The 24,589-nt window shown below is 41.5% G+C and overlaps 3 protein-coding genes across 8 annotated transcripts; 1 reads left to right on the top strand and 2 right to left on the bottom strand.

The window, feature by feature from the left end:
* Positions 1-130: 130 nt before the first annotated feature.
* LOC307012946 (uncharacterized protein) lies at positions 131-9,053 on the bottom strand. Of its 3 annotated transcripts, XM_079640151.1 has the most exons (8): positions 8,916-9,053; positions 8,456-8,583; positions 2,488-5,173; positions 2,211-2,406; positions 1,974-2,072; positions 1,635-1,884; positions 1,415-1,531; positions 131-711 (listed from the first exon to the last, which is right to left on the bottom strand). In XM_079640151.1, the coding sequence occupies exons 3-8, from the start codon at positions 4,944-4,946 to the stop codon at positions 548-550; spliced, it is 3,285 nt and encodes a 1,094-aa protein (XP_079496277.1). In that variant the 5' UTR covers positions 4,947-5,173; positions 8,456-8,583; positions 8,916-9,053; the 3' UTR covers positions 131-547. The 3 variants fall into 3 exon arrangements, with proteins under 3 accessions (XP_079496277.1, XP_079496278.1, XP_079496276.1); XM_079640152.1 differs by lacking the exons at positions 8,456-8,583; positions 8,916-9,053 and adding an exon at positions 7,270-8,409; XM_079640150.1 differs by lacking the exons at positions 8,456-8,583; positions 8,916-9,053 and adding an exon at positions 6,317-6,585.
* Positions 8,591-12,782, top strand: ltap1 (lipid transport auxiliary protein 1). 4 transcript variants are annotated; one of them, XM_079640156.1, is made up of 7 exons: positions 8,591-8,876; positions 10,244-10,345; positions 10,430-10,538; positions 10,645-10,698; positions 10,787-10,953; positions 11,604-11,662; positions 11,771-12,782. In XM_079640156.1, exons 1-7 carry the CDS (start codon positions 8,814-8,816, stop codon positions 11,988-11,990), a joined length of 774 nt encoding a protein of 257 aa, XP_079496282.1. In that variant the 5' UTR covers positions 8,591-8,813; the 3' UTR covers positions 11,991-12,782. The 4 variants fall into 4 exon arrangements, with proteins under 4 accessions (XP_079496282.1, XP_079496281.1, XP_079496284.1 ...); XM_079640158.1 differs by lacking the exon at positions 8,591-8,876 and adding an exon at positions 9,911-10,044; XM_079640155.1 differs by having other exon boundaries at positions 10,244-10,538.
* On the bottom strand, positions 12,773-23,396 carry tuft1a (tuftelin 1a). The gene is made up of 12 exons (XM_079640153.1): positions 23,185-23,396; positions 18,510-18,587; positions 17,478-17,579; positions 17,287-17,373; positions 16,983-17,033; positions 16,773-16,859; positions 15,323-15,433; positions 14,960-15,183; positions 14,739-14,844; positions 14,549-14,632; positions 14,255-14,349; positions 12,773-14,017 (listed from the first exon to the last, which is right to left on the bottom strand). Exons 1-12 carry the CDS (start codon positions 23,242-23,244, stop codon positions 13,945-13,947), a joined length of 1,158 nt encoding a protein of 385 aa, XP_079496279.1. The 5' UTR covers positions 23,245-23,396; the 3' UTR covers positions 12,773-13,944.
* Positions 23,397-24,589: the final 1,193 nt, after the last annotated feature.

The following is a 24,589-nucleotide window of genomic DNA, read 5'->3' as shown; positions in this document are numbered from 1 at the left end:
TGCATCGGGGGACATATCTTATCACATCTTCTTTTCGGTATTACTAACTGATTGTGGTATGTGAACTTCATTGATAAGATGATATCGTCGTAACACTCTCTCCCTCTGCAGGACATAAGAATACAATGCATTTCTTTAAATTAGGATTTATTAAAAAGCAATATAAACTTTAAATGCAGTTAGGTTTTATTCACAATATAAAACAATATGTATTTTCATTTAAAGTTGCCACATTTCTAGCTTAAAGGTAACCAAAGTAACTTTTACAAAGGTTGGTTGACTTAATAAATGTACGAGCCATCAGTGCACTTCAATTATATACAGACATATCCCAAGCCTTGAGGTAGATGTAGATAGAGTGAGAAAAATACACACTTTTGACCTGGTCTTCAAGATTATATTTCCTATAGGGATTTGTATTAATTACTACAAATTACTGAATTGTTTTAATGGCCTCAGGAATACAAAAGGTATAGCCACTAATGGATGGGTTTCGAGCTGTCATCAGTCACTGAGCTCTACTGTGCACAAAGCACCGGAACAGTCCTCATGTTTCCAGATTTTCAAGAGGGCGTCGAAGCACCACGTCCACAGGCCCAGACGGCAGTTTTCTGATCAAAGTCCAAGCCTCCAGGCGTCTCATCCCCACCACGCTCACACCTTCAATCTCATCGACCTCATCACCAGGATACATCTTGTCAACAGGACCTCCTGAAGGGTAAAAGGGTGGCTTTAATCACATGTTTGTTTACTAAGATCTTAAAGGACAGGCAAGGGGAAAGGCAATTGCTGCAAGAGTAGTATACAGTAGTATAATATAGTTTTAATGGAGAACAGTTATTATGAAAGGGTTGCTTAGAATATGTTTTATTAAGCTTGTACTGCATAAGAAAAACAGGTGTCTTCCTCTTTTCGGCCTATTTACAAGAATATCTGGATAACAAGAGCCAAGTAAAATAAAAATAATCGTCACTTTGTTTCATGTTTTTTTTTTATTGATTTCTTAACTAATGTTATTTTTCAATAAAGTAACGTTGAGTACTTAATAAATCCAACGCTTGACACCATTTATTTAAGGAGATAAAGAGAAATCTTGTCCACATGTTGTCGTTCTGGGGCTTTTTCCTGGTTTGGGTTCTGATTATAACAAAACCTTACACGGTAACAAACATAATCTTGACATTTTTATGCTTTTCTGTGTAAACATGACTTTGTTTACCATGTTAATTGAAATGAGGTCCAAAGACGTGGTTTCTGAGTTTGGAGTGAAAGAGCTAAGTTGGCCTGCAGGGAGCACTGACCTAAACCCAACCTAACAACTTATGTTCACCTCTTTGTGGGGTGGATAGAGTTTAAATGATGGTTAAATCTCTGTATTTCTTCTTTGGAAGATAAATAATATTACAGTCCTCACCCTGGAAGATCTTCTGTACAGTGAGGGGTCTGTTTCCCAGGTTGGAGTCCGCACCTCCCTCCAGGCTGAAGCCCAGATCCCTGCTGTTCTTCTCCAGTCGCACACACAAAAGCTGACCTGCAAGTAGCAAAAGCAGAAGAACAGTCAACATTTGTTTCTAAAAACGTGTAGATACAGGACTATGATCTTTACAAAGTGTTGTTAAAGTACGCCTTCTCACCCGTGTCAGTTGACGGAGTCAGTGTTGGTCCCTGATTTTTTGTCGGGTTTCCTTTCTTTTGGACACTGCTAACCTCTCCCCTCCTCAGGACCACCACCCCCATCTCCCGAGCCTTTGCCCTCCTCAGGACCCTCAAGGCCTCCCAGTGGGCATAGCCGCTCAGTGCTGTGCCGTTGATTGACAGAACCTGGTCCCCTTCCCTTATGGAGCCTTCCTGGGCTGACACGCCCGAGTGAAACACTTTGTGGACCTGAGAACACATTGTGGTACAAATTTGGAGACTGAGGACAATGAGTTTAAATATTTTTCAGGAGAAGGCAGCAAGGGGTATTTTCTCACAGTGACAGGCTTGTTCTGGTCCACGCCTCCCGCCAGACTGAAGCCTAGTCCCACTCCCATGTCCTTATGGAGAACCACTACCTGCACATCATCATAGTCCTGCAAAAAGGGAAGGCAGAGAGAACAACAACAATGTTACAATAGGCCTGATTATTTGGCACTTGTATAAACTCCCTAGTTCATGGTAATGTTTCTTGTCTCAGAACCACAGAAAGTGACTGTTGCTAATGTTTGTACCTGTAGGGTGCTGTCCCCCACGCTCCTGACATCCTCCAGCAGCCTGTCGAGCTCCTCACTGGGCATCACGGACACACAGGAGAGCGCCGACATGTCTGAGCTCAGGGAGGCAGTCCGACGGCTTGAAGTTTGCCACTCATCGCAGTCATTCTCCGACTCATAGTCCACTCCAGCAAAGTTACACAGGTCTGAAAGACTAAAGGCAAGAAAGAAAAGGAGTTATAGGTGTGAGGTACTGACAAATTGTTGGAAGAAATATAATACAAACATTACCCACCTGACACAGAAGCTCTTGTGATCTGACTGGCTCATGCTACTAGTGACGGTCACTGAAGACTCTCCAGAGTCGGAGTCGTAGTTTGAATCATCGTCTCTCTCTGTACTTTCATCATCATCTTCATAACCATCTTCATCGTCATTCCAGTCCCTCAACTTTGGGCTCAAGCCAGCCACCCAAGCCTCAAGGTCCAGCAACTGTTTCTTCCCATTTGGGTGGGCTTTGTTCTCCGGAGAGATGAGACCGGGGAGGTCGCTGTGGGACGAACTGGCCAGGGGATGAGGGAAAAGGCGGGAATGTTGTTCAGGAATTTTGGCTGACACAGCGAGGACAGAAGCGCTTTCCTTTTCCCTGCCTATAAAGGAATTGATGTTCTCCGGTTGAGTGGTAGGTGAATGAAGAGGTGAGTTATTTGGAGAGTTTGTTGGAGTCTCGTCGTCATCGCTAACTGGTGAAGTAACCAGAGAGTTTGCTTTCTGCACACCAGCAGAAGTGTTGCTGGATTTGGACAGTAGCAAAGATGGGATCTGACTAGAGTCTTCAGGGCTTGAGATTTTTTGGAAATCTGTCTCATCTATGAAAAAGTTTCTACCATATCCTCCATTTAGCGGGATTTCCAATCGACTCTTGAGTCTAGAATATTTCTCGAAATCATCAGCAAAATGATTATCTGTTCCCTTTTCCTGTGTTTCATTGGAATCAGTACCTTCTCTCTCTTTCCTCCCTAGTCTTAGTCCAACCTCATCCTCTGATAAAGACCTGCTTGACCCGGGCTTCTTTCCTGCTCCTCCCACTTTCTCCTCAGCCTCATCACCTGCCTCCCTTCCCTCTTTCAATTCCTCCCTCTTGTATCTCAACCCACCTATCGCTTTTGCTGATCCACTCTTTTTTACTCCATCAAAATCACTGCTGAGTTGTGTTGGCACAGAAAAGGCTCGTCTTGGCATCACGACCTGTGCTGAAACTAAATCGTGGCCTCTCTGTGTGAGGGCCTCAAACTGATTGATCTTATTTCTCACACTGGCTGCAAAGGCAGTCAACCTTTCTGGGAATCTCTTCTTCTCTACTGTTTTTATTGTGATATCCTGTGACACAAACACATCTTCATCAATGCTGCAGCTCTTCAATAGTGTCCAGTCTTTTGCTGCATTATCTGACTTGTTTTCCTGCTCTTCTATCAAAGAAAATGAACTCTCCTCTTCTGGGAAAGTGTTTGGATATGGTGCAGTAATTCCTGCTGCAGCCCTCACAGCTCTTATCTGAGCTGCTGCAGAGTACCTGCTTCCCGCTCTATCCAGAGACATTGTGCCCATTTCCTCTAACCCTCTACCCCATTTAGCTCCCCCCTCCTCTGAAAACCTCTTCTGGATTGGTCCTTGCCCTTGTACCCCTGACAGTCTCTCCCTGGTCCTGCTTGTTCCTGTATTAATTGAATTCTCAGAACCTTTAGTGTCATTTTGTGTCCAGGTGAATGATTTCCTGCTTGGCACAATGCTGCTATTCTCTCCGGGTGGCATACGCCTGGGGAAGGTTCCCCCTGATGTCCTCTCATATGACCTCTGCTGTGGCAAAACAAGGGAGTCTGTAGTTGTTTCTCTGTGATGGGATGTCAAAGGAGTAAAGAAGTCACTTGAATCCTCCATTTGATCAAAATTAGCTGACCCATAAAGTTTTTCTATCCGCTCCATTATACTCTGACCTCCGTTGGGTCCGAATGAAGAAGCTGTCCCTCTGGCACCGGTGCTAGATCCAGACAGGGACCTAATCCTAACGGGGAGAGAATTACCCCGACTGACCCTGTCCAAAGTCTCACTCATGAGACTCGCTGGCCTCCTCTCTTGATCACTACTTGTATCTGCAGAGATATAGGCGTGAATTGAAGATATCACCCTGTCTCCCACGCATTCAACTACAGTCCTTATTTCATTCGAGCCTTGTTTGGGTGACAACACAGCCTTTCTTCCCCGATCAGGGCTCGTGTCCCCCTCTCTCCAATCCAAACTCTTACTTCTACTTTGCATGTTTTGTCTCCTCAAGTCAGTCCTGCCCCGGCTTTCAGAGGCAGGGTTACAGTTTCTACCTCTGTCGATGCCAAACTCTATGATAGTTTGATCTGATGTGCCATTCTGGTTCAGCTTAATAGTCCTTTTATGGTCTGATGGTTCCTGCTCCTCACCCTGCCCTCTGACAGTGCTGCGACTCCCAGTCCTGGCTTGATAAGCAGTGACTGTGACATCCTCCTCCTGGTTTGTGCCATTTGTGCCAGAGAGAGTGCAATCTCTCTCGCCGACTTCCTCAGAACTCTCCTTCTCCTGTTCTTGAAAACTCCTTGTTTTCCTGACACCTGGCCTGCGAGTGAGACGGTAAGACGGAGAGCTGGCTGAGCGGACAGTGAAGCATGCTCCTGTCTGCTGCTTGTCATAGTCACTCACTTGAGTAGGCAGCATGGACAAGTCCATTGTCTGAGAGTAAACAAAGTTAATAACCTGCTGTCAAGTGCCAAATCCCAAAAAGAGAGCGGAAGAGTGAACTTGATATTCAAGCAAATCCGAGAAACTGTCTGATGATTGTCTGTTTTGTGGTTGAGAAGAGAGCTCCACTGGGCTTCTCTCATTGATCTCTTGTCGTTCTGTCCCTTGGATTCTTTGGCTCCCCCAACATGACTTCAGAGAACAGCTCCCATTGCCTGCAAAGCATAACAAAGGTACACATTTCTATGCTGAAATTGCATTGGGATGAAATGTTGTGACATGTAGATTGTGGCTCGTTGAAATGGCCAAACAGAAGCACAAAGTGTTTGATGATAGGGAACACAACACGTAACAGAGAAGAATAAAGAGGACAGTGAATGCAGAAGATAGGAAAATGTTAAGAACAACAAATAGGAACAAAAGAAAGAGCATGACAGCCAGAGAACTAAACTATTGTAAACTAACGCCTGTAAGTTATGTGATTTGGCAACACGTCTCTTCCCTGCTGACATACCCCTCACACTATCTCAATGAGCCCATTCACAGACCAGTGGGACTCTGACTCACATAATGCACTCTGTTGTACACACACATATCATAACGGCTGTTTACACAAGCAACATACTCATGACTACCTGTCAGCGTCAGCAAAACCTGAATTAAGAACTGGAATAACTCACCAAACTGCAATCCTCCCAGTCAAAACAATGTATTGAAATAAAACAATCAGTGTCTGTGCAGCGCGTATCGGCCTCAGAGCCACAGGAGGACAACGACTGACTGAAACTTTGTAACAGTGTTCAGGGGAAGCGATCAGATAAGATGGACAAAAATGAGGACAAAGTCACTTTGATTTACATTCAACCTGCTTGGGGATATATTGTATTACTGATGGACAATGGCACTTGTTCAAATTACAGGCATTGTTTGATAACCACCGAAACCATCTTTGATCATTAATCAAGGCAGAATTAAGAGCAATCTATCTTGACGTTGAACACAAGTAGTGTAAGCTGTTGATTTACTGTACAAATAGAAAACAGGACTAGCAAGCAGATAAGCAATGGCTGTATAATTGTATGAAGCTGTTTAGGTGTCAGCCTGTTACTGTGGGAGACAGTCTCCGTGGTGCTTTCCAATGAAGGTGATTGTGAGTATCGGTTTACAGAAACACCTGTTCTGTTAGGTCAAAGCCTCCCATCTGGGTAACCAGGCAACACTGCTCAGTTTACTTTAAACCCCGATTGAAGAGCGAGGAAACAAAAATGCATCAAGACATATACATACATAAAACATTCACTCACTCACATGATCAAGAATTAGCAAAAATAGATCCCACATAAACAGATGTGCCTTACCTTTTCTAGGAATGAGTTCTTGTCCTACACCGCTGTGTGAAACAGGTTCATAATAAAGGCAACGCTCTGCAATGACATCAGCTCAACTCCTCTCTCTCTCTCTCTGTGTTGTACTCTCTGTCAGCTTTGCATGATGAAGTGTGTACAGTGACTCAAACCTGCCACACTGGTTTATCCTCTCATCCTCTCTCTCTCTGTCTCTCTTTCTCTCTCCTCCCCCTCCCATTGTTGTTTTCTCCCTCTTTTCCTCTTCTCACAGGGTAGCATTCCTGACAAAACACACACACACACACACACACACACACACACACACACACACACACACACACACACACACACACACACACACACACACACACACACACACACACACACACACACACACACACACACACACACACACACACACACACACACACACACACACACACACACACACACACACACACACACACACACACACACACACACACACACACACACACACACACACACACACACACACTGACAATTCAAACCTTAAGCACCCTCACACATTAGCATTTCATAGCCCAAGGGAGAGAAGATGCAGTCCAGATTAATGTGTGAAACAGACAAAAATGACATTTTCCAACACAGTCTTATTGCATAACCCCACCTCAGGGCCAATCTTAGTTCAGTCATCTGGGCTGAGCAGGTATCAAGATACATAATAACAGAGCACCTATAATTGGGACCAGAGAGAACAAAGGGCCCAGAAATACCAGCAGGGATTAATATTGTTAAAAGTACACCTCTCGTGTGACATGTGCTAAATAAAACAACAGGCTACAGGAGAAAAGTGTCTGAGATAAAGAAGAAGCAGGACAAGAAGAAGATTTCGTGAAATGTGGGAAGGCGTATGAACAGTCACATGTACAAAAAGCAAAAGGACAGCGATAAATACAATCAAAATATTCAATTCTAGTACCTACAGTTATGTCTGTTGTGTAGACGCTCTTGTTATACTGATTATTTTTTGCATGCACCTGCAATTGTCTTCCGTTGAAAGAGAGGAAACTGTGGTCAGCATGCTGCAACGCTACATAAGAAACGTCTTAAAGTGAGTGCCTGTCAAAAGCCGAAATAGACTGAGTGGAGACATTGATCCTATAGGCCAGGTCTTAGAATCCAATAAGTGATAAGCCAGAGGGGTGGTAGGTCGCATGGTCTCCTCAGAACAGAGATTAGTCTGTGAGGAAGGGTAAATAGCTCCAGTTCAAATCCCAAACGCCACCCTTGTCCCTGACAGAAGAATGGCACTTATTGTCTAACAGGATAGATGCAAATCGCTGTTCTGCTCACACAGACAAACTGGTTCAATAGATTCATTCTTTAGGGTGTAGGCATCAGAGGGCCATGTGAGGAATGGGCAATTTATGATATTTAATCAATGAGTCACAGTGGATATAAATAGTCTGCATGCTTTTAGTGTGAAGCAATCCATCGATAAAATACAATTCACTCAGAACTTTGTGTCTTTTTGGATTGGAACTGTCACATGAGTAGGAAAGTTGGCAGCTCAGCCCATTTTGTAGGAGCCTTGGGGATTTATTTTAACTGTTACTTTTAGTGTTCATTATTATCTGATTAAATGTACTAATGCAATCCTTTTTTTATCCTGTTCTTTCTGTATCTTTTCTTATTTGTTATACATTTAATTGCTTGGTTTTATCGTGAAGTATTGGCAACTGTTTCAGTATGCCTGTTTTTATTTATCATCTTGTTTTTTTTACTTTATTGCAGAGCACTTTGAACAACACTCCCTGAATAACACAATAACAAAAACAAGAACAAAAGCTATTGGGAATTGTGTTATGTGGATATTACAGAAATATCCTTATATCTTGTTCTTCTGTTATTGGAGTTTGGATCATTTGCCTAAGTAGCCTAATCAGATCTTTTACGTGAAAATAGTAATACAAATATATTCTGTACAGTATTTCATTTTTACATTCTTTTTTTAGCCCATCTTATTCTGTTGCCATAACTACACTAGCTACTGTGCATTTGGCAATAGAACCATTGAATCTTTCCAATACGTAAATACACTCTTTTACAAGTAAAGGCAGCAACGTAGGCAAGCACTTAGAAACTTAGAGACCTAAAAATTGCACTCACTTGAAGAACATCGTAGTTTTTCTTCCCTCCAGTGTTGTTGTTTGTTTGCAGGTCGTCAGCAGCAGATGGCAGGAGAGGCCGTGGAAACGTCTGCTCTGACGTCAGTCCTGCCCGCCCGTACCTGTCACCTGACCAACGCGGAAGTCAACAAACCGGTCAGCGAAATGTTAAAAAGCACTTTACTTTACCTACTTCCCTGTTTTATGTGTTGCGTTTAATATAAGCTTCGTGTGCTTTAAAAACGAGCTCTAAAGGGACACTGAATGGCTTTCAAGTGTCAAGTGTTGGACGCACCCTCCGTCATTTAGCGAGCGGTAACTAAAGTTAGTTTATTGTCGTTTAAACACACCGCTTCAAGATGCGGAGCGACCCTCTCCTCTCCAGCGTTAACGTGGTGCTTGTAATGGCCTACGGTAGTCTGGTGAGTGTGTTTCTCTTTATATATGTGTCATTTTCTTACCTAGGTCAGGTGTATGTTAACTCTCGCGATGACAAGCCTGTAAGCGTAGTTTTTTAAAACATGTTTTTGGTTCATTTTCACTACAGAGTTTCTGTTTACAAAGCTTATTATTTCAAATTGGCTTCATTTTCACTATGAAACACAAAAGATGTCCCTTAACTGGACAGAGTTCAAAATCCTATGCTGAGTCATTACAAGGCACACACAGTTAATGGAATAACTAAGTACATGTACTAAAGCAGTGGTTCTCAACTGGTGGGTCGCGGACCCGTTTCAAGTGGGTCGCAGATGTGTGAAGACATTTTTATTTTATTTTGAAGGTTATTTTCTAACGCTGTGCAGTGTGCATGCAGTTGGAGTGGAAGTACCGGAGACCATAAACGGTTTTGAAAACTTCTGTCACGACACGTAGTGATCATCTTCTTAATAAAACATATTTGCTGATGTTTTTTCGAGTCTTCTGGCCAATCAGAATCAAGATTGTTGCCGGAAGTCCCCACGGAGAATAACTTTGCGGTAGAACTATTCTTTATACATCCATGGGTACAACTTCAGATACAAATGAACACATAATGAGATATGACCCCTGGTTTGATGATTGACAGGTCACAGAACAATGGGAGCTATCTACCCTTATCCACAATTTAAAGTAATTCACACAGACTCTCTCCTCTTTGCTCTTCTCTCTGTGTGGAGCAGCAAGTTCAGCTGTCAGAACAAAGTGAAAAACAAACAATGGCATAATAACATATTATTAATAGTATTTATTTATTTTCTTCTCAGAGTGTGCCAGAATGCGTAGTTTATACCAGACCCCCATGCTAGGGTTGGGTATTCAGCATGTCATGTTTTTCACGTGTGGTGAATTTGCAGGATTGGCTCCAAATCTACCTTTTTATTTTAAAGGCATTCTTTAGTTCTGTGAAGGGATAGCCTATAAGGGTTACTTTACTTCACTTTAATTAATATTGTATGCTGAAAAGCGTATATATTACAGCACAATTTTTTGTTGAATAGATTTTAGTGGTTCAACATTTCGCATCGCGATTTATTGACCAAGGAAAAAGTGGGTCCCGAGGCCTGACCAGTTGAGAACTACTGTGCTAAAGTACTATAACTAAGTACAAAGGTGAGAAACTTTTACTTTACGTGAGTATTTCTATTTCCTGCAACTTTTTTCTTTTACTCCATTACATCTAGGGGGCATATATTTTAATTTCTACTGCCCAACTTTTATTTGCATTATGATTTTTAATGATCCACAGGCATTCTGCTCAGTATGCTCAAAAGAGGAGTACAAATAAAACTGACCCCTGACTTTTTTCTAGGTGTTTGTTTTGCTCTTCATCTTTGTCAAAAGGCAAATTGTGCGATTTGCCATGAAGTCTCGGAGAGGACCACATGTTCCACTCGGCCACAATGCTCCCAAGGTGACCCACACAATTACACTTAAGTCTGTTGATGTGCATTGTTTTCTGGTCAAATATGATAGGTGTTTGTTGTCTGTGCTGCAGGAGCTGAGACAAGAAATTGAAGCCAAACTTTGCCAGGTCCAGAAAATCCACTTTGAGCCTCGTCTGCTGTCCCTAGATGACGACCGGCTAAAGCACAGAGAACAGTCTGGTAAGAGGCATATGCAACAACACACACTCATATACACTACTCCTGAAACTATCTATATGAGTAGTTTTGAACCAAGTGAACCGAATAATGTGTGTGTCTGTTGTAGGTTCTCATAACTTCCTGTATAGGATGAAAGCACTGGATGCCATCAGAGACACTGGTAAGCTTTGCTGTCAACAATCTGGTCACAGTCTGGTTTTGTTGTAAAGACAAACTGTTACAATTCTACCTGTACTTTCTGTCAACAGATCTACCTTTCCGTGAACTCGGCGGCACACCTACCGCTGTGACGGGTAAAAGACTTCGGACGTGGCTTCTGCAGCTACGAAAGTCCCAGTGCATGTTCCAAAACAGTCTGAGCTTGCTCATCGACACGGTGCTGGACGGATACAACAAAGCCCGTTATGGGGCAGAGGTCAGTGTCCTTCTGTCCATTTGTGAGAAGAACTTACATCTCTTAAGACACATCATTGCAATATTGTGTGACAGTACCTTGTCTAAATAAAGAGCAAAACAATTGTTTTAAACTGGCAACAAAATCATAAAATATGCTTAATATGAAAGGAGAGTATTTTAGTCATGTTTGTTACACAATTGATTTAATAGTCATTGTGCTCCATCGAACTCAATGTCATAGCTGATCAACAGAAAAATAGTTGCTGACTATTTTTGTAATAGATTAATTGTTATACTACGTAATAATGCAATAATGGCAGAACAAATACAGTTGTTAGCCTGTCTAATGAAGTCATATACTGAATATCTCTGAGTTTGACTTACAAAACAAGAGATTTTTTTAAGACATCAAATTGGTCTTTGACAGACTGGGATATATATTTTTCACAATTTTCTGACTTTTTTTGACCAAACATTTAACCAGTTTATACATAGTGGCTGTATTGTGGTCTTCTGACAAAATTGTTACAAATGTATATTATCCTTATTATTAGTGCTTCTGCTATTCACCATATAGTCCCTCCTGTTGTTTTACAGTGAGCTGCGACTGCAGGAAAAGCTGTCAAATGTACGGATGTCTTATAATTTTACCCATTTTTTTGTCTGTAGGCTTTTGGTGAAGCAGAATTTTTGAAATACCAGGAAGCACTGACTGAACTGGCCTCTGTGTGAGTAAACACGACCTCTCCTCGCAGTTCAGCCTCACTTTTATGCTAATCCCACTGTGGAATGTTAATCTATCATTGGGTCAATCTGATTCTTCCTTCCTGTTTCAGCGTGAAGTCTCGTAGCAGCAGCAGCACTCCGAGCCAGAACCACCACTCGGCCGCCAAAGACCTGATCGGCACCTCGGAGCCAATGAGCTCCTCCTCCTCCTCCCCCACCCAAACCACCTACCTCACATCGTCGATGCAGCAGCGCAGCAAGCGTCCCAGACACTTCCTGGAGCTGAAGAACTTCAAAGACAACTACAACACTCTGGACAGTTTGTTCTGAAAAGATGTGACTCGCATCTGAGAGAAAGGTCAAAGACAAAGGTAGAGCTTCCTGTGATTTAAGTGCCTACAGATCGGTAGTTTAGGGTGAAATGAAAAAGCACTGCCTTCATATACTAACACATATTGCCTAGTTCAAAGTATAATGCACTTCAAACTGCTCTACCTAGCCTATGCATATATCCTGTATTAATGCATGTACAAGTGTTATATTAGGTACAAAATGACTATAGTGAGTTATTATGGTAAGTAGAGTTGATTTGTCCAAAACAACACTGGAGCTCTCGGTTTTATGCAATGGCACATGACAATCAGTATTTATTATACAATTATAAAAGCCTATGCAGAATTGTTATTATTAACCAAGTGTATTTAAACGCTAACAATGTTTGTAGGTAAATCCCAGTGTTAATAGCTGAAAAACACACATTGTTTATGTCACTTATGTTTACATCTATGTATGTCTCTGCGGTTCATTTGCTGTTTTTAGCCTTAAACATGTTTTACAGAAGCCATACTTGATTTAATGAATTGTGATTATTAAGTGCTCTTAAGATTTAATCTGATCTCTCAGTGAAATGTAATTTAACTGTTTCCCAGTGCATTTATGCAATTATAATGTAGCATCAGGGGAGGTCTCTTTTTAAAAAGGTCGACTGGCCCCCAGATGTCTGAAATGTTTGTTAATTCTCGTATCAGGGGAACATTCAGGTGAATTATTATTTTCTGTGATGCTTATTGTATAAGTTGCCATCCGAATAAAACAGTGACATGCAGTCAAAATGTTGTAAAAGCGTTTCAATGTTATTAACAGTGATCAGCACAATAAGGTCATGTCACGTTAGTGTCCAGCAGAGGGCGCACCTTTCATAGTAATCTGCATTGAATTCCTACGGATGCCTGAGTTCAGCGAGGAGACAAAAGAAGCTTTATATTATTTTCAGTAATTTATTCTGAAAGCCACAAACACAGATAATAGATTGGAATTTACTTCATAGAAAACCCTCCTATAACACAATCTGTCTAGAGGTTTTATATAAATAAATACAAAGGAGAAAGCTGTTAGGAAGTTAAAATATCAAATCACATTCATTATTATTAATATGTACAAACAAGGTGACAGTTTACAAAATGATAAGGAGCTGACATGCTTTACAAGAAATATGTAGAACGACACTTCCATGAAGCAGTAAAGTCACATATCTTCATCACCACTGACACGCCATCCTTCTGCTTCCTCACAGCTTCAGGAAGTGCTAAATAGTTGTTAAGGACTTAAAAAACACTTATATTGTTTAAAAACATCAGAGGGTGTTGACCTTAGATAAATTATAAACGGTATTTACATGTTTAGAGCATTATACCATTCACTCAGTGAAGTGAATGGAGTCATGGAGGATGAGTGACCATTCAGTAAAAGGACACTGGATTTAGATCCTCGGGTTAATGATTGCTACAGAAAACATTTAGCTTAGTTAGCTATGTTGCTACATCACTATATGTGAATTTCATAATATCATAACCCACTTTGGCAAAAGGTCTGCCAACCCGCACAGTTCTGTTTTGATACAACAACACGAGATTGTCATATCTCAAAGGTTACTAAAGCGATCACAACAGGGCAGCACACGGAAACACTTGCACAAGGTACGCAGTATCACATGTAAAACTTCAAATGCACATCAGCTGAATCAGCTTAAAGTATCTATAACAAGCTCAAATTCACACATTATGCATAAACAAAGCAAGTTGTGGTGCGTGTGTCGCCAATTCCTTCAAGGAGTGTTTGTGGTTTGGTGGAAGTTTTGATGTAGTTACAGTCCAGGGAAGCTCAACTCCAACATCCCGACTATCAGCGAAATCAGATGTGGGCGCTCGTAGAGTCGTGCTTGTTTTCAGTCTGCAGTGAAACGGTGTTGTGGTCCAATACCGTGTCTTTCTTCTGCGCGGTTACTTCATGACCTGATCTCGATGACTTTGATGAAAGGCAGAGGTTTGTTAGAGGAGTTGGAAGGCTTGATCGGTTTACTGAGGGGAGAGGAAAAAGAGAAATTAGTCGATTGTATTTTGGAACAGCATAAAAACAAGTTATTGTGTGAAGGTGTACAAATAGAACAGGGGAATATTTTAGTGTGTGTGTGTGTACTGTATTTTGGGACCCGTTTCATCAAATCTGCATAATTAAATAAACAATGAATGCAATACTTGCCACTCATGCATCAGCAAAAAGGGCCCAGTAGAAATATGAAGGGTACAATAAGTTACCTGTAGACGATCTGGGGATTGCGCTCGGATGAAAGGTGGGAGTTGGACCTTTGTCCTCCCATGAAGTAATCCATCTGGTCATGCATCTCTCGGTTCTGCAGAAAGGCGGAGGTCAGAGGTCAGTTCACATAACAGCAATAAGACGAAAAATGTATGTGGCCACTAAACATAAAAACCTCTTTATCTGAACATATTTGATCTCCTTTCTCCTGTCATGCCTTGCACTTAATCCTGAATCTGAATTCCACTTCAAAGCCATGCAAATATCTTTCTTCATAGACAACCGTCGCTCACCTCAGCCTCCAAGAAAGCCACTTTCTCTTCCAGCTCTTTGATCACGCGGTCTCTCTCCTGGATCACCATGCGAGAGTTCTGGAGCTGAAGAAGCAAAAAACAAACAGTCAAACAGTCAGTAAATCCTGCACAAATATGAACATGGAGACAGTGTGTTTGCTTCACTAAATCTCACACATGTGCACCTCACCTGTTCAATCATGTGTCTGACTTTCCTTTGCTGGCTCTTCAGCATGTCGTCCAGATGGTGGATCTTTTCTTTGAGAATTGCCAACTCCCTCTCCAGCTGCTCAGTCCTAAAAATACACACAGAGTTACAGTAAAGCTGTGACTTGATTGGCACTCATTCATGACTTGATTGGCACTAATGAATAAATGCTGTTTTCTGTTCATGTGTTTGAGTTAACTGACCTCTGCCCCCCTTTCTGGCCCTCCTCTCTGATTGTGCGCAGCTCATGGAGTTCAACCTCGCGGCTGTTCATCTCCTCCCTCAGGGTGGCACTCTCCTGCTCCATCCCTCCCAGCAGCCTTTGCAGGTCGTCTATGCGCATGTCTTTCCTCTCACTGGCTTCTTCTGTGGTCTTCAGCTTCTCCTCTTCCTCGCTCAGACACTCCTTCAGCCAGCTACTCTCAGCCTGGAGGAGACAGGGAGGAAAAGAGGGGATGCTTATTACTTTAGTGTTAAATGCAGTTTCAGTGCACCCAGAATACAGTATACATTATATTTGGTGATGCGTAAAGAATGTGAAAATAAGCTCTGTAGATGTGTGTTACCTGCAGCCTCTCTTTATCCTCTTGGTGTTTCTTTTCTGCTTCCTGTAGCTGAGCATACAAGCGCTTACTGACCTCCCTCAGCTTGGCTCTCTCTGCTTCTTCATCTGCTTCCTGAAAGAGAAAGGATCAAATGTTAGATTAGCAGATATTACGTCCTCATATTAAGGAGTTAATCAGAATATAAATCATAAACACATGTCTCTATGCAACCTGGCTGAGCTTGCATCAGAGATTAATCTGCTAAATACTGACTTAAATATTTGGCAAACAATTCTTTTTTTGTTTAAATATTGAAATTATTTGGATTACTTTTGCCACATTGAGATAGGGCTGCTCAATTAATCGTATTTTAATCGAAATGTTGATTATGGCTGGCAAAGATTACGAAAACAACGTAATCGAAATAAAACTATTATTTTTTTATTATTACTTCAAATTAAATATTTTTTGTATTGGTTTTTCAGTTGAATTATACTTAAAGTTCAGGGTAATCAACTGTTAAAAACATACTGTTCACATTTTTTTCTCCAATAAATGGATGTTTTCAAAGTAAATGGATAATCGTTCTTAATAATCGTGATATCAATTATTGACCAAATAATCGAGATTAAGATTTTTGCCATAATCGAGCAGCCCTACATTGAGACCAGGTTTCCACCTATTTTCTGTTAATCAGTGTCAAAAAAGCCGCACCTACTAGGATCTTGTTTTAAACACTTTATATTCAAATGTTTTGTACACAGACCATTGACCTTAAAACAACAATATTACTCTGGACTGATAGACAGATGCTTTCCCGATGATATCATTGAACATCCTCTTTTCGGTGGCTGTCAGCAGGTGTGTTAGTGTGCGTCATTGGATCAGTTGGATCAGGACTTGCCTTTCCCTCCTAATTTGTGCAACGCTTCTGTGAGCGCACCACGGCGTGAGTCACATATAGATAATATAATTGGCACAACAGCTATTCAGCCAAACAAAGCGACATCAGCTTTTGTTTGTAATTGTACGAGACACAACCGACACGCAGATAGTAGTGGATGCTAAAAGTGTGTGGCTCAAACACAGCAACAAAACCATTAAAGGAGAGGTATCTGTGGAATGCTGGGAACAATAGGGAGGGCCTGAGCACAACAACACAGAGAGGAGAGGAACAGAGTGTGCTGGGACAGGCTTCCTCTGACACCCCGGGGTGCTATAAGCATAGTTTCACTTATGCTGTCATTTGAACACTTCTCCCCCCTCCCATATCTCGGTGTGTCTCTGTTTAACTTTATACCTCCTTGTTACGTCTTATGTGTGCCTCTGGGAGGGGATTGCTTTACAGGCATCGCACGAACAAGAACACATTGTCCCGAGGAAAACAGAGGAGCTGTTGCTATGATATAATGCGAGATTTGATATGTGCATTTCTCACACACATTGAGTGTTTACCACTTTGAATGCTCACCTGTGCCTCCGCTTTAGCCTCGTCTTTAGGGGCAGACGGGGCGCTCCTTCTGAAGGGAAGACCAACTTTCCACCCATTTGTGAGCGGCTGTAAAGAGAAAAAGGGGAAGTCAGCGACTACAGAGTGAAAGAGGATGGAGGAAATGCCTTTAAGCTCACAGGAAGCAGGGTTAACAATGTGGAGGGCAGAATAAAGCAAAAATAAATCTACCTTGTTTTTGGCTGCCATCTGCTCCCTCAGTGTCTTCAGGCAATATCTCACCTGCGATGAATACAGACACATTGTGAGTTAGTGACATGTGTTTATTAGTTAACAGCTATGTGTTGAATGTCTGCGAATGCGCTATAAAGTGTTAAACAGCAGACTTTATTAGCAACAGATAGAGACTAAGTCTGGAAGCGCGGAGGAATTTACATGATGCAAATCGTTATATAACCACCAGGCAGAGACTGTAGTGATAGTGTGTGTTTCAAATGTGCATCAGAGCTACAGCAGACACTGTCCAGACACTGACCTCCTGTATCTGTGAAACTTCATCTGACAGCATCTTGAGGCTCTGCTGGTGTTTCTGCTGCTCCTGTTTGCGGGCCTCTAGATACACCTGGGACAGGGAGAGAGAGGCACGGATGATTAACACTGAAACGCCACAACACAAATCTATATTAACATATCAGATATTTCTTTAAAAAACAACACAACACATACCTTGATAACCTCCACCTGCTCCTCTTTGCATTTGACCGGTTCAGGGTTCAGAGATGTCCTGTCAGCGGCCGGCTGCACCAGCGCATACGCTCGTCCGATTGGCTGCAGATTAGAGTGAAGAGGAGTTAACAATGTGGCACGCACAGAGTTGCATGAGGATGGGTGTGATACATTTCCACACATCATCAGCAAACAGATGTTAAGTCACGGTGCTTTGCTGACGCTAGAGCGTGGTTTGGATCAATATTGCGACACAACGTTTAAAAAGGAAAGCCAAGAGTACTTCTGTTGAAATGCCATTCTGATAAACACCATCTGTGTCTTTAGGGGTGAAGGGAGTATTCCTGTGTGACTGAGTCTCTATTATCCAAAGGCTGAAACATTTTGGAGACAAACCCAAAAACATCTGCTTTCGTTGGAGGTATTATTCAGTTTTCATCACAACCATAAACAGAGACAGCAGGTCGGGAGACAGAACTGCTAATCTGGATGTCTTTATATCTAACTTTTGCATTGGTGTTAGGAGAACAATTGCTGTCTTGGCTCTTTTCTTGACATTTTGTGTGGCAGCTGTGGCATTTTACAAGCAGTTTGTGTCTCTGTCAGATTGTGTGTGGGCATGTGCCGTGATGATGATGATGTGTGAATGTACGCTACGGTAGCTCCGAGATAAATCCTCAGTATTTTTGAGAGGGATTAATTAAGATGAATTGTCTGAATCATCAAATCCAAATATGGCATTAATGACGATCACTTTGCCTTAAAAGAAAAGAGTGCTACGGTTTTTCCTTACGTCGTAGAACAAAGTAGACAAAATGGATGCATTAAGGTTGAAAAAGTCAATTCAAAAGTACAGTAACAGCATGATAAATAACACCTTGAGTATCTAAACCACGCATCTAAAACAGTGATGAATGTTTTTCTATTGCAACATTCCTATATCTCCTACAGTCCTGATTCCCAGGTCTGTTCTCTGCATCGGTGTTACAGCCCAGGTTGCAGACTAAGTTATCAGGTGCAGGAAGTTCTTACCTTGTCCCTGTACTGCTCCGTTCTCTGGGCTGCCTGCCTCTGGTCGTGCAGTGTGAGTCGCAGTCTCCTGCACCCCTCCTGAAAAAAGCAACCAAGAGAGGACACGATGAAGTGAAACCACAAAGAGACCGTTATGTTTCGGAGAGACTGTTGAGGACTATTTTGAGGAGAGGAGGAAAAAGAGGAGGAGAGACTGAGTCATACTCAAAGTCAGAAACAGAGGAGGGAGAGAGTAGCCAGTAAGAGAGGGAGGGGGTACAACGAGCGTCAGAGAGAAACCAAAAGTTTGTTACAGCTGCACAGAGACAGATTGTTTGAATTAAATTGTGTGCTATGGACGTCAGAGGGACTTTATGCGGAAACTCTCCAGGCGCTCACAGCCGGTTGGAAGCAGAGGCTCGATTTCTGGGAAAGTGGGCAGAAAATGTAATGTCAAGCCAGACAGGATATTTCCATGGTAACAAAATCCTCACAGAAGCGATAAACTGCCTGGCACGCCAACAATTTCACTGGGAGGAGCAAGTCAGAGACAAAACAATGCACAGATGGCTTCGAAAACAAAAACAAAAAATCGTTTTTACTTTGAGTTGAAGGAGAGAAGTGGCTTTAAACAGGAAAGGGATGTGAATGGGTGTGTGTACTGCAGGGAACCCCCTTGTAGAGTGTGTGTGCATGTGTAAGTGTGAGAATGTTAGGGAGGAGGTCAGAGACATTACGTAACTCCTTCCAGCAAACGACATCTTGATCTGTTTATCTTCCCTTATACATTTACTGTGTCCTCCTGGTTATTAAACTCAACTCTGAGACTGAAAAGGCAAAGAAGAAATGGCTGCCATGTGGGTGTGTTCTTTTCTGACTTTCAATAGATTAAACAATCAAATTAATAGTGGAAAAAATATGTTAATTGCGGCTTCTTACTAAGTCAATAGTTGTTGCAGTTTACAGTAAGAGTTTAAGCCACTAGTGTATTTTTTTGTCTGCTGTAGAAATCACGTCTGATATGCAGGATACCCCGACCTGGATGTTAGCCAAACAGGGACAATAAACTGTGCAGCGTTGTGTAAAGCAGAGATAAAGGGCAGTAAGTAAGGGGGGGGGGGGGTCCAACTACGAAAAACGAAACTCAGGGAATTGAAAGCAAAAAATGTCCCTCTTGTTCAACATGCTTTCCTCTCAGATTACAAACACCTGAAAGCTTTAACACAGGAAAAGGGGGGGGGGGGATAAAAATAAAGGAGGGGGGATAAAGAGGGAACAGTGCGAGGGTTGTTGAGAAGGAATCCATCATTATACAATCTCTCTTGATCTCCATAGACAACCAGACAAAGAGTCCGCTAATCCTCTCTTAGCCAGTGACTATTGACATATACTCTCTCTGCCCATTTGCTCTTTTATAAATCATACTACAATGCCATCTATAATACTTTACAACCTGTAATACTAGACTTCCTGGGATCACAGACAAAGGCACCAGTTGGATGCGTTCGTGGAGGGTGACGTATGTGTGTACATGTACGCACGCGGAAAAACACACACAGATAAAAGTACACAGTACCTTAACAACAGGGCAGAAACCTGAAACTAAGCACACACACTGCACACTGCTGGGTGTTTGGACAATGAGCACAAAAGACCACAGGGTGCTGCGGGGCAGAAAGGATTCAAGGGTATGAGGGGGACGCTTTTGGTTTTTGAGGCCTGTGGATCAGGTCAGCTGCTGATAAAAAGACAGAGCTGCTGGATTTGGTTAAAAAAACGAAATGTTCTTTAGAGCTCGCTGACAGTTTCAAACAGAACGTGATGTTCAGATTTCTGAACTCATGCAGTAGCAGGGATCTTGGAAATAAACACATGTTGCCTGCAGGTGTTGTACCTTCATACCATAACTAAATTCCAAATTCCACAGTTGTGTGTTCTTCGTACTTTAAATCACTCTTTCCTTTCATGAGCTACTTTCCCACACTGTGCCCCTTTTGTCTTCTGTCCATTCCTTAATAAACCTCGGCCTCTGAGGCGACAGCTGTGAGACTGAGGCAGGTATCAAGTGACCATACAATACCTGAGTTCTATTACCTTACCCATACAAGGAACTCATACACATATTTTCCCGCAGCTTTCACCATTAGCATCATTTGACTACTCAGTAAGTTATGACTAACATCAGGAAATATTTGATCAAATAAATCAATTGATCAAACAAGACAAAAAAATAGAAGCATTCAAAGCCAAGTATTCAAACCCCATCAGATACTCTATAGTGCAGACATATTTTGACCTGCTCAACAAAGCTTCAACCTTTAATCGATTGAAAGAATATTGGCAAATAGTTTGACAATCTATAACTAATTTTTAACTAACTATATTTTTCAAGAAACAAATTCATCATTTGCAAGTTCAAGCTGCTTTAATGTCAGGATTTTCTGCTTTTTTATGTTTTAAATAATAGTTGATGAAGTACCTCCGGGATTTGTAATTTTGGTAGGACAAAAAGACTTTCCACATTTCCTTTGGACTCTATTAAATAGTAAATAATTAGTATATTAATCAATTTCAATAAACGTCGTCTGCAGCCACAGTTTTAAATATATCCTGTTTTAGGATAAAATCCTTGAGCTGTAGTTCCCACAGTAGTGAAGGGTGACTGACTGTCACGCTGCGCCCTATGGTCAGTCAGCAGTCAGTTCAAACTAAAGTGTTAAAGGCCAAACAGGAAAGACTCAAGTTGAGGTGTGAAGTAAAGCGTTTGGAGGTTTGTGTGTGTGTGTGTATTTCCAACATGTGAGAACCTGAACAGGTGAACGCTTCGATTTGAGTCATGAAGTGAGAGCTTTCATCAGAACAGATATATAATTACTAGTCATCCTTCCATCAATAATCATCTTCTCCTGCTCTCTGCGTGTGAACCAGGTGGGATTTTGCATTTTACGATCATTCCTATACATTGATGCATCTCCTATGTCATGTTTGGCTCATTCCCAGCAAGTAACGTCACACACTCCTGACTGAGATGGTGTCTGTGATGAGGAAAGCCAGCAGGAATGTGTGAGGTCACACAGCACAAGGAACTAAACGTCTGGGGGGAAAGTTGTGGCATTATTCAAAAAGTGCCCAATATAACAGTTTTTTTGGGAGGAGGAATTATGCCAGAACATTTAAATGATTTTCAAATAAAAGCTGAATATTTTTCTGCTATTAACGTAACATTTAGTTTCAAAGCCAGGCCTGGGTGTTCCTTGTGTTTTATACATCATCTCCGTTCCAGGAAGCACACAAACCACCCACTGAAGGCCTTTCTCTGCTACATCAGGCACATCCTTATCAGAAACACTTCCTGATAAATAACAAAGGGGTATTTTTGTTAATAAGTAATTATAAAAAATGTAACGCGTAGAGGTGAAGTATCTTTGCTGCTTTGTTTAATCTGACGTTAATAACCCTACCAGATATGGGAAAAACGGATTGTGGGTGACTATTTCACTAATGGATTTGACTGAAAGCTGCCTTTTTCCTCATAGAGCTCATGCAAATATGCTTTCAGTCGCATGTTGAAATGTACCGTATGATAGATAACACAGAAGCTGAACAAGTGTGGAGTTTCATATACTGCTTTATGAGACATTCCTCTCCACCAATAATCGGTTTATCAGGTGTGTGAGTGGAGCTGCCCTTTGTGCACTCTGACCCCTTCACACAGTTACAAAACACTAACTGTTATTTCAGTCTAGGCCATTGGCACACAATGTCAATATCAATGCACGGCGCTCTCATCATACTATTTAACTTAAATTAACCATTATGAGGACTCTTTACTGTAATGCCTATTATATATTATTCTGTGATGGGTTGAAGGGATCTTTTGCTGACAGGTTTTGTACTCGGCAGGACGCTGCTGATAAGGGGAAAGTGTCATGTTACTCAGCAACCTCATAAACCACAGGGCAGGTTAACAGTTTGCTTTTTCAGTCGAGGTAAATTATTAAACCTCTGCAGCCACAGAGTGCTAATAAAACCCTCTTCGATATTTGAAACAGGCAACTAGTGATCACTTATTCACAGTGCAAGTATCAGAAGTCTGTGCCAAAGTCAAGGATGTTTAATCCTCTTTAAGGAAACTCCTCATGCACAGGTGGCACACATACTGTACAAGCTAAGTGTTTACAGGGCTTCACACTGTCACAAATGCAACTGTAAGCCCCTGAATGATTTGGGCAGAAGGCACCTGTGACTGACAAATGTAAATTGGACTAATTCTGAGCTGATGCCTTTATATGTTGGTAGGGAGAACATGTGCTTGTGGTTGGGGGGGGGGGGGCAAATACTTTAATCACAACAAGAGACTAAACAGTTAATACACCACATATAGGAGGTGAAGCCTGAAGATCTGTAAGTAAACCAGCCTCTGATACAGTCTACATAACTGAGCAGGGTCATGTAAAGGAAAAATAAAGCAAGAATAGAAACCTAACAGTGTTTTAAGGGAGAAAAGATCCAACAGATCCAAAAGTGGGAAAAAAGGACTTAAGCTTTTGACATTGGTTTACTTTTGCAAATGTCTTATTGTCCCACAATGCACCCATAGAGGAGGTCAACACACAGAAGTACACAAAGGTCTACTTTATCATTGTATTTAACATAAAATACATAAAAACAAGCATAGCTATAAGGAATAACTCACCGCCTGCTCTTGATTTCTGATGTCTTCAAATGTACACATACTTCTCGACACTCCGTTCATCTTGGATAGAAATAAATATAACTCAAATAATAAATTAATAAATAAAGTCAAACTAAATAAAGCTCCTTCAATTAGAACAGCTCCCCGGTGTGTGTTTCCAATGGTTTACAGTGGCTGCAGTTATCAGTATTCAGCCCGGTGTATTGGTGCGTTCATGCTCCGTCCCCTCCCTGCACATTGTTAAAACTTTTCTCACCACGTCACTATGGGGGAGGGTTAGGGAGGGGGAAACCGTAACAACCCGCCCACTAACACACCGAGACAGCCAAATAGGGAATAGGGAATAGGGAAGCATGGAACTTGTAAGGGGCAGATGGATATACATGCTGGAACAACTTCTGGAGAAACGTCAATGCTTTTTACCTCATGGTGCTGGCATTTGTATCAGGTTGAATGGGTGCAATGTTTTCAAGCAGTGACACACTAAAGATGGTCGGCTCCTGCCAAATGCCGTGCATAACACTGCTCAGTTTACCAAAACATTATTAATTCAGGAGGTTTAACCCCTGGATGAACTCGATCTATTATCTTACAAAGCAATGGAAAACTAGTCTTGGATTCAGAGATTTAAAGCAATTTAAAGCTGTTTTATAGAGACAATATATCTGTAATTCACTTTTTCTTCTTTTGACACATTTAACATATTTAAGTGAATGCATTTTCCCACCATTTCCTGAAATACTAACATGTGTTTTTTATTGATTAATAATGGGTAATCATTTGCAGATTTACATTTTTTTGAAGAACAACACAATGAACATTATGCCACCTTTAAAAAAAAAATCCTTAATAATAATAAGTAGCCTTGTAATGTGGTTAGTGTAGCACAGGCTGTTCCTAAAATATATTTAACCAAGTTGTTCACCATGACCTATGATGTGGGTGTGTTGTTTTGTGAACCTTTATCTTTTTATTTTTAGTATTTTACAGCGTCAACTTTACACATGATAAACTAAATGTTTCCAAGAGAAGTGTGTTGTGCTTTGTCAGCTAAGAAAAATAAATAGGCTGACAAAGCACGAGTAACACAGTGAGTGTCCCTGATGGCGTTCAGCTGATTCCAGCAGCAGCTGATCCAGGCCGGCACAGACCTTAAATTGGATAAAGACTTTAATGGCATTAATGGTTGTTAGCTACTGCAGGTTGTAGCAAACAAAAGCTCACGGTGGCATATAAGGGATGACACTAATTTGAGCCAAGAGCAGACACGGCACACACAGAAAGAATGTGCAGATGAAGACAAATGGCCATCACATTGACTGGACACCATAAAAAACATTAAAGTTTGCCTAAAGTGCAGGGGGTACTTAATAAGTGAATGTTTCAAGATAACTATTACCCCAAA

Source organism: Notothenia rossii (genome assembly GCF_949606895.1).
Source record: "Notothenia rossii genome assembly, chromosome: 7".
In the NCBI taxonomy this organism is placed as follows: domain Eukaryota; kingdom Metazoa; phylum Chordata; class Actinopteri; order Perciformes; family Nototheniidae; genus Notothenia; species Notothenia rossii.
Note: the sequence above shows the minus strand (reverse complement) of the source record. Positions and strands in the feature narration are given on the sequence as shown.

What these genes read in the sequence shown, in the direction of transcription:
- LOC307012946 (XM_079640151.1), bottom strand. Translation starts at nt 4,946, where the DNA reads ATGGACTTGTCCATGCTGCCTACTCAAGTGAGTGACTATGACAAGCAG. An exon ending in GACTCCGTCAACTGACACGG is followed by an intron (nt 1,532 to 1,634) that starts GTGAGAAGGCGT and finishes TGCTACTTGCAG; the next exon opens with GTCAGCTTTTGTGTGTGCGA. An exon ending in TGTACAGAAGATCTTCCAGG is followed by an intron (nt 712 to 1,414) that starts GTGAGGACTGTA and finishes TTTACCCTTCAG; the next exon opens with GAGGTCCTGTTGACAAGATG.
- ltap1 (XM_079640155.1), top strand. Translation starts at nt 8,814, where the DNA reads ATGCGGAGCGACCCTCTCCTCTCCAGCGTTAACGTGGTGCTTGTAATG. An exon ending in TAATGGCCTACGGTAGTCTG is followed by an intron (nt 8,877 to 10,243) that starts GTGAGTGTGTTT and finishes ACTTTTTTCTAG; the next exon opens with GTGTTTGTTTTGCTCTTCAT. An exon ending in AAGCCCGTTATGGGGCAGAG is followed by an intron (nt 10,954 to 11,603) that starts GTCAGTGTCCTT and finishes TTTTGTCTGTAG; the next exon opens with GCTTTTGGTGAAGCAGAATT.
- tuft1a (XM_079640153.1), bottom strand. Translation starts at nt 23,244, where the DNA reads ATGAACGGAGTGTCGAGAAGTATGTGTACATTTGAAGACATCAGAAAT. An exon ending in AAGTTTCACAGATACAGGAG is followed by an intron (nt 17,034 to 17,286) that starts GTCAGTGTCTGG and finishes TATTCATCGCAG; the next exon opens with GTGAGATATTGCCTGAAGAC. An exon ending in TCAGACACATGATTGAACAG is followed by an intron (nt 14,633 to 14,738) that starts GTGAGGTGCACA and finishes TTGCTTCTTCAG; the next exon opens with CTCCAGAACTCTCGCATGGT.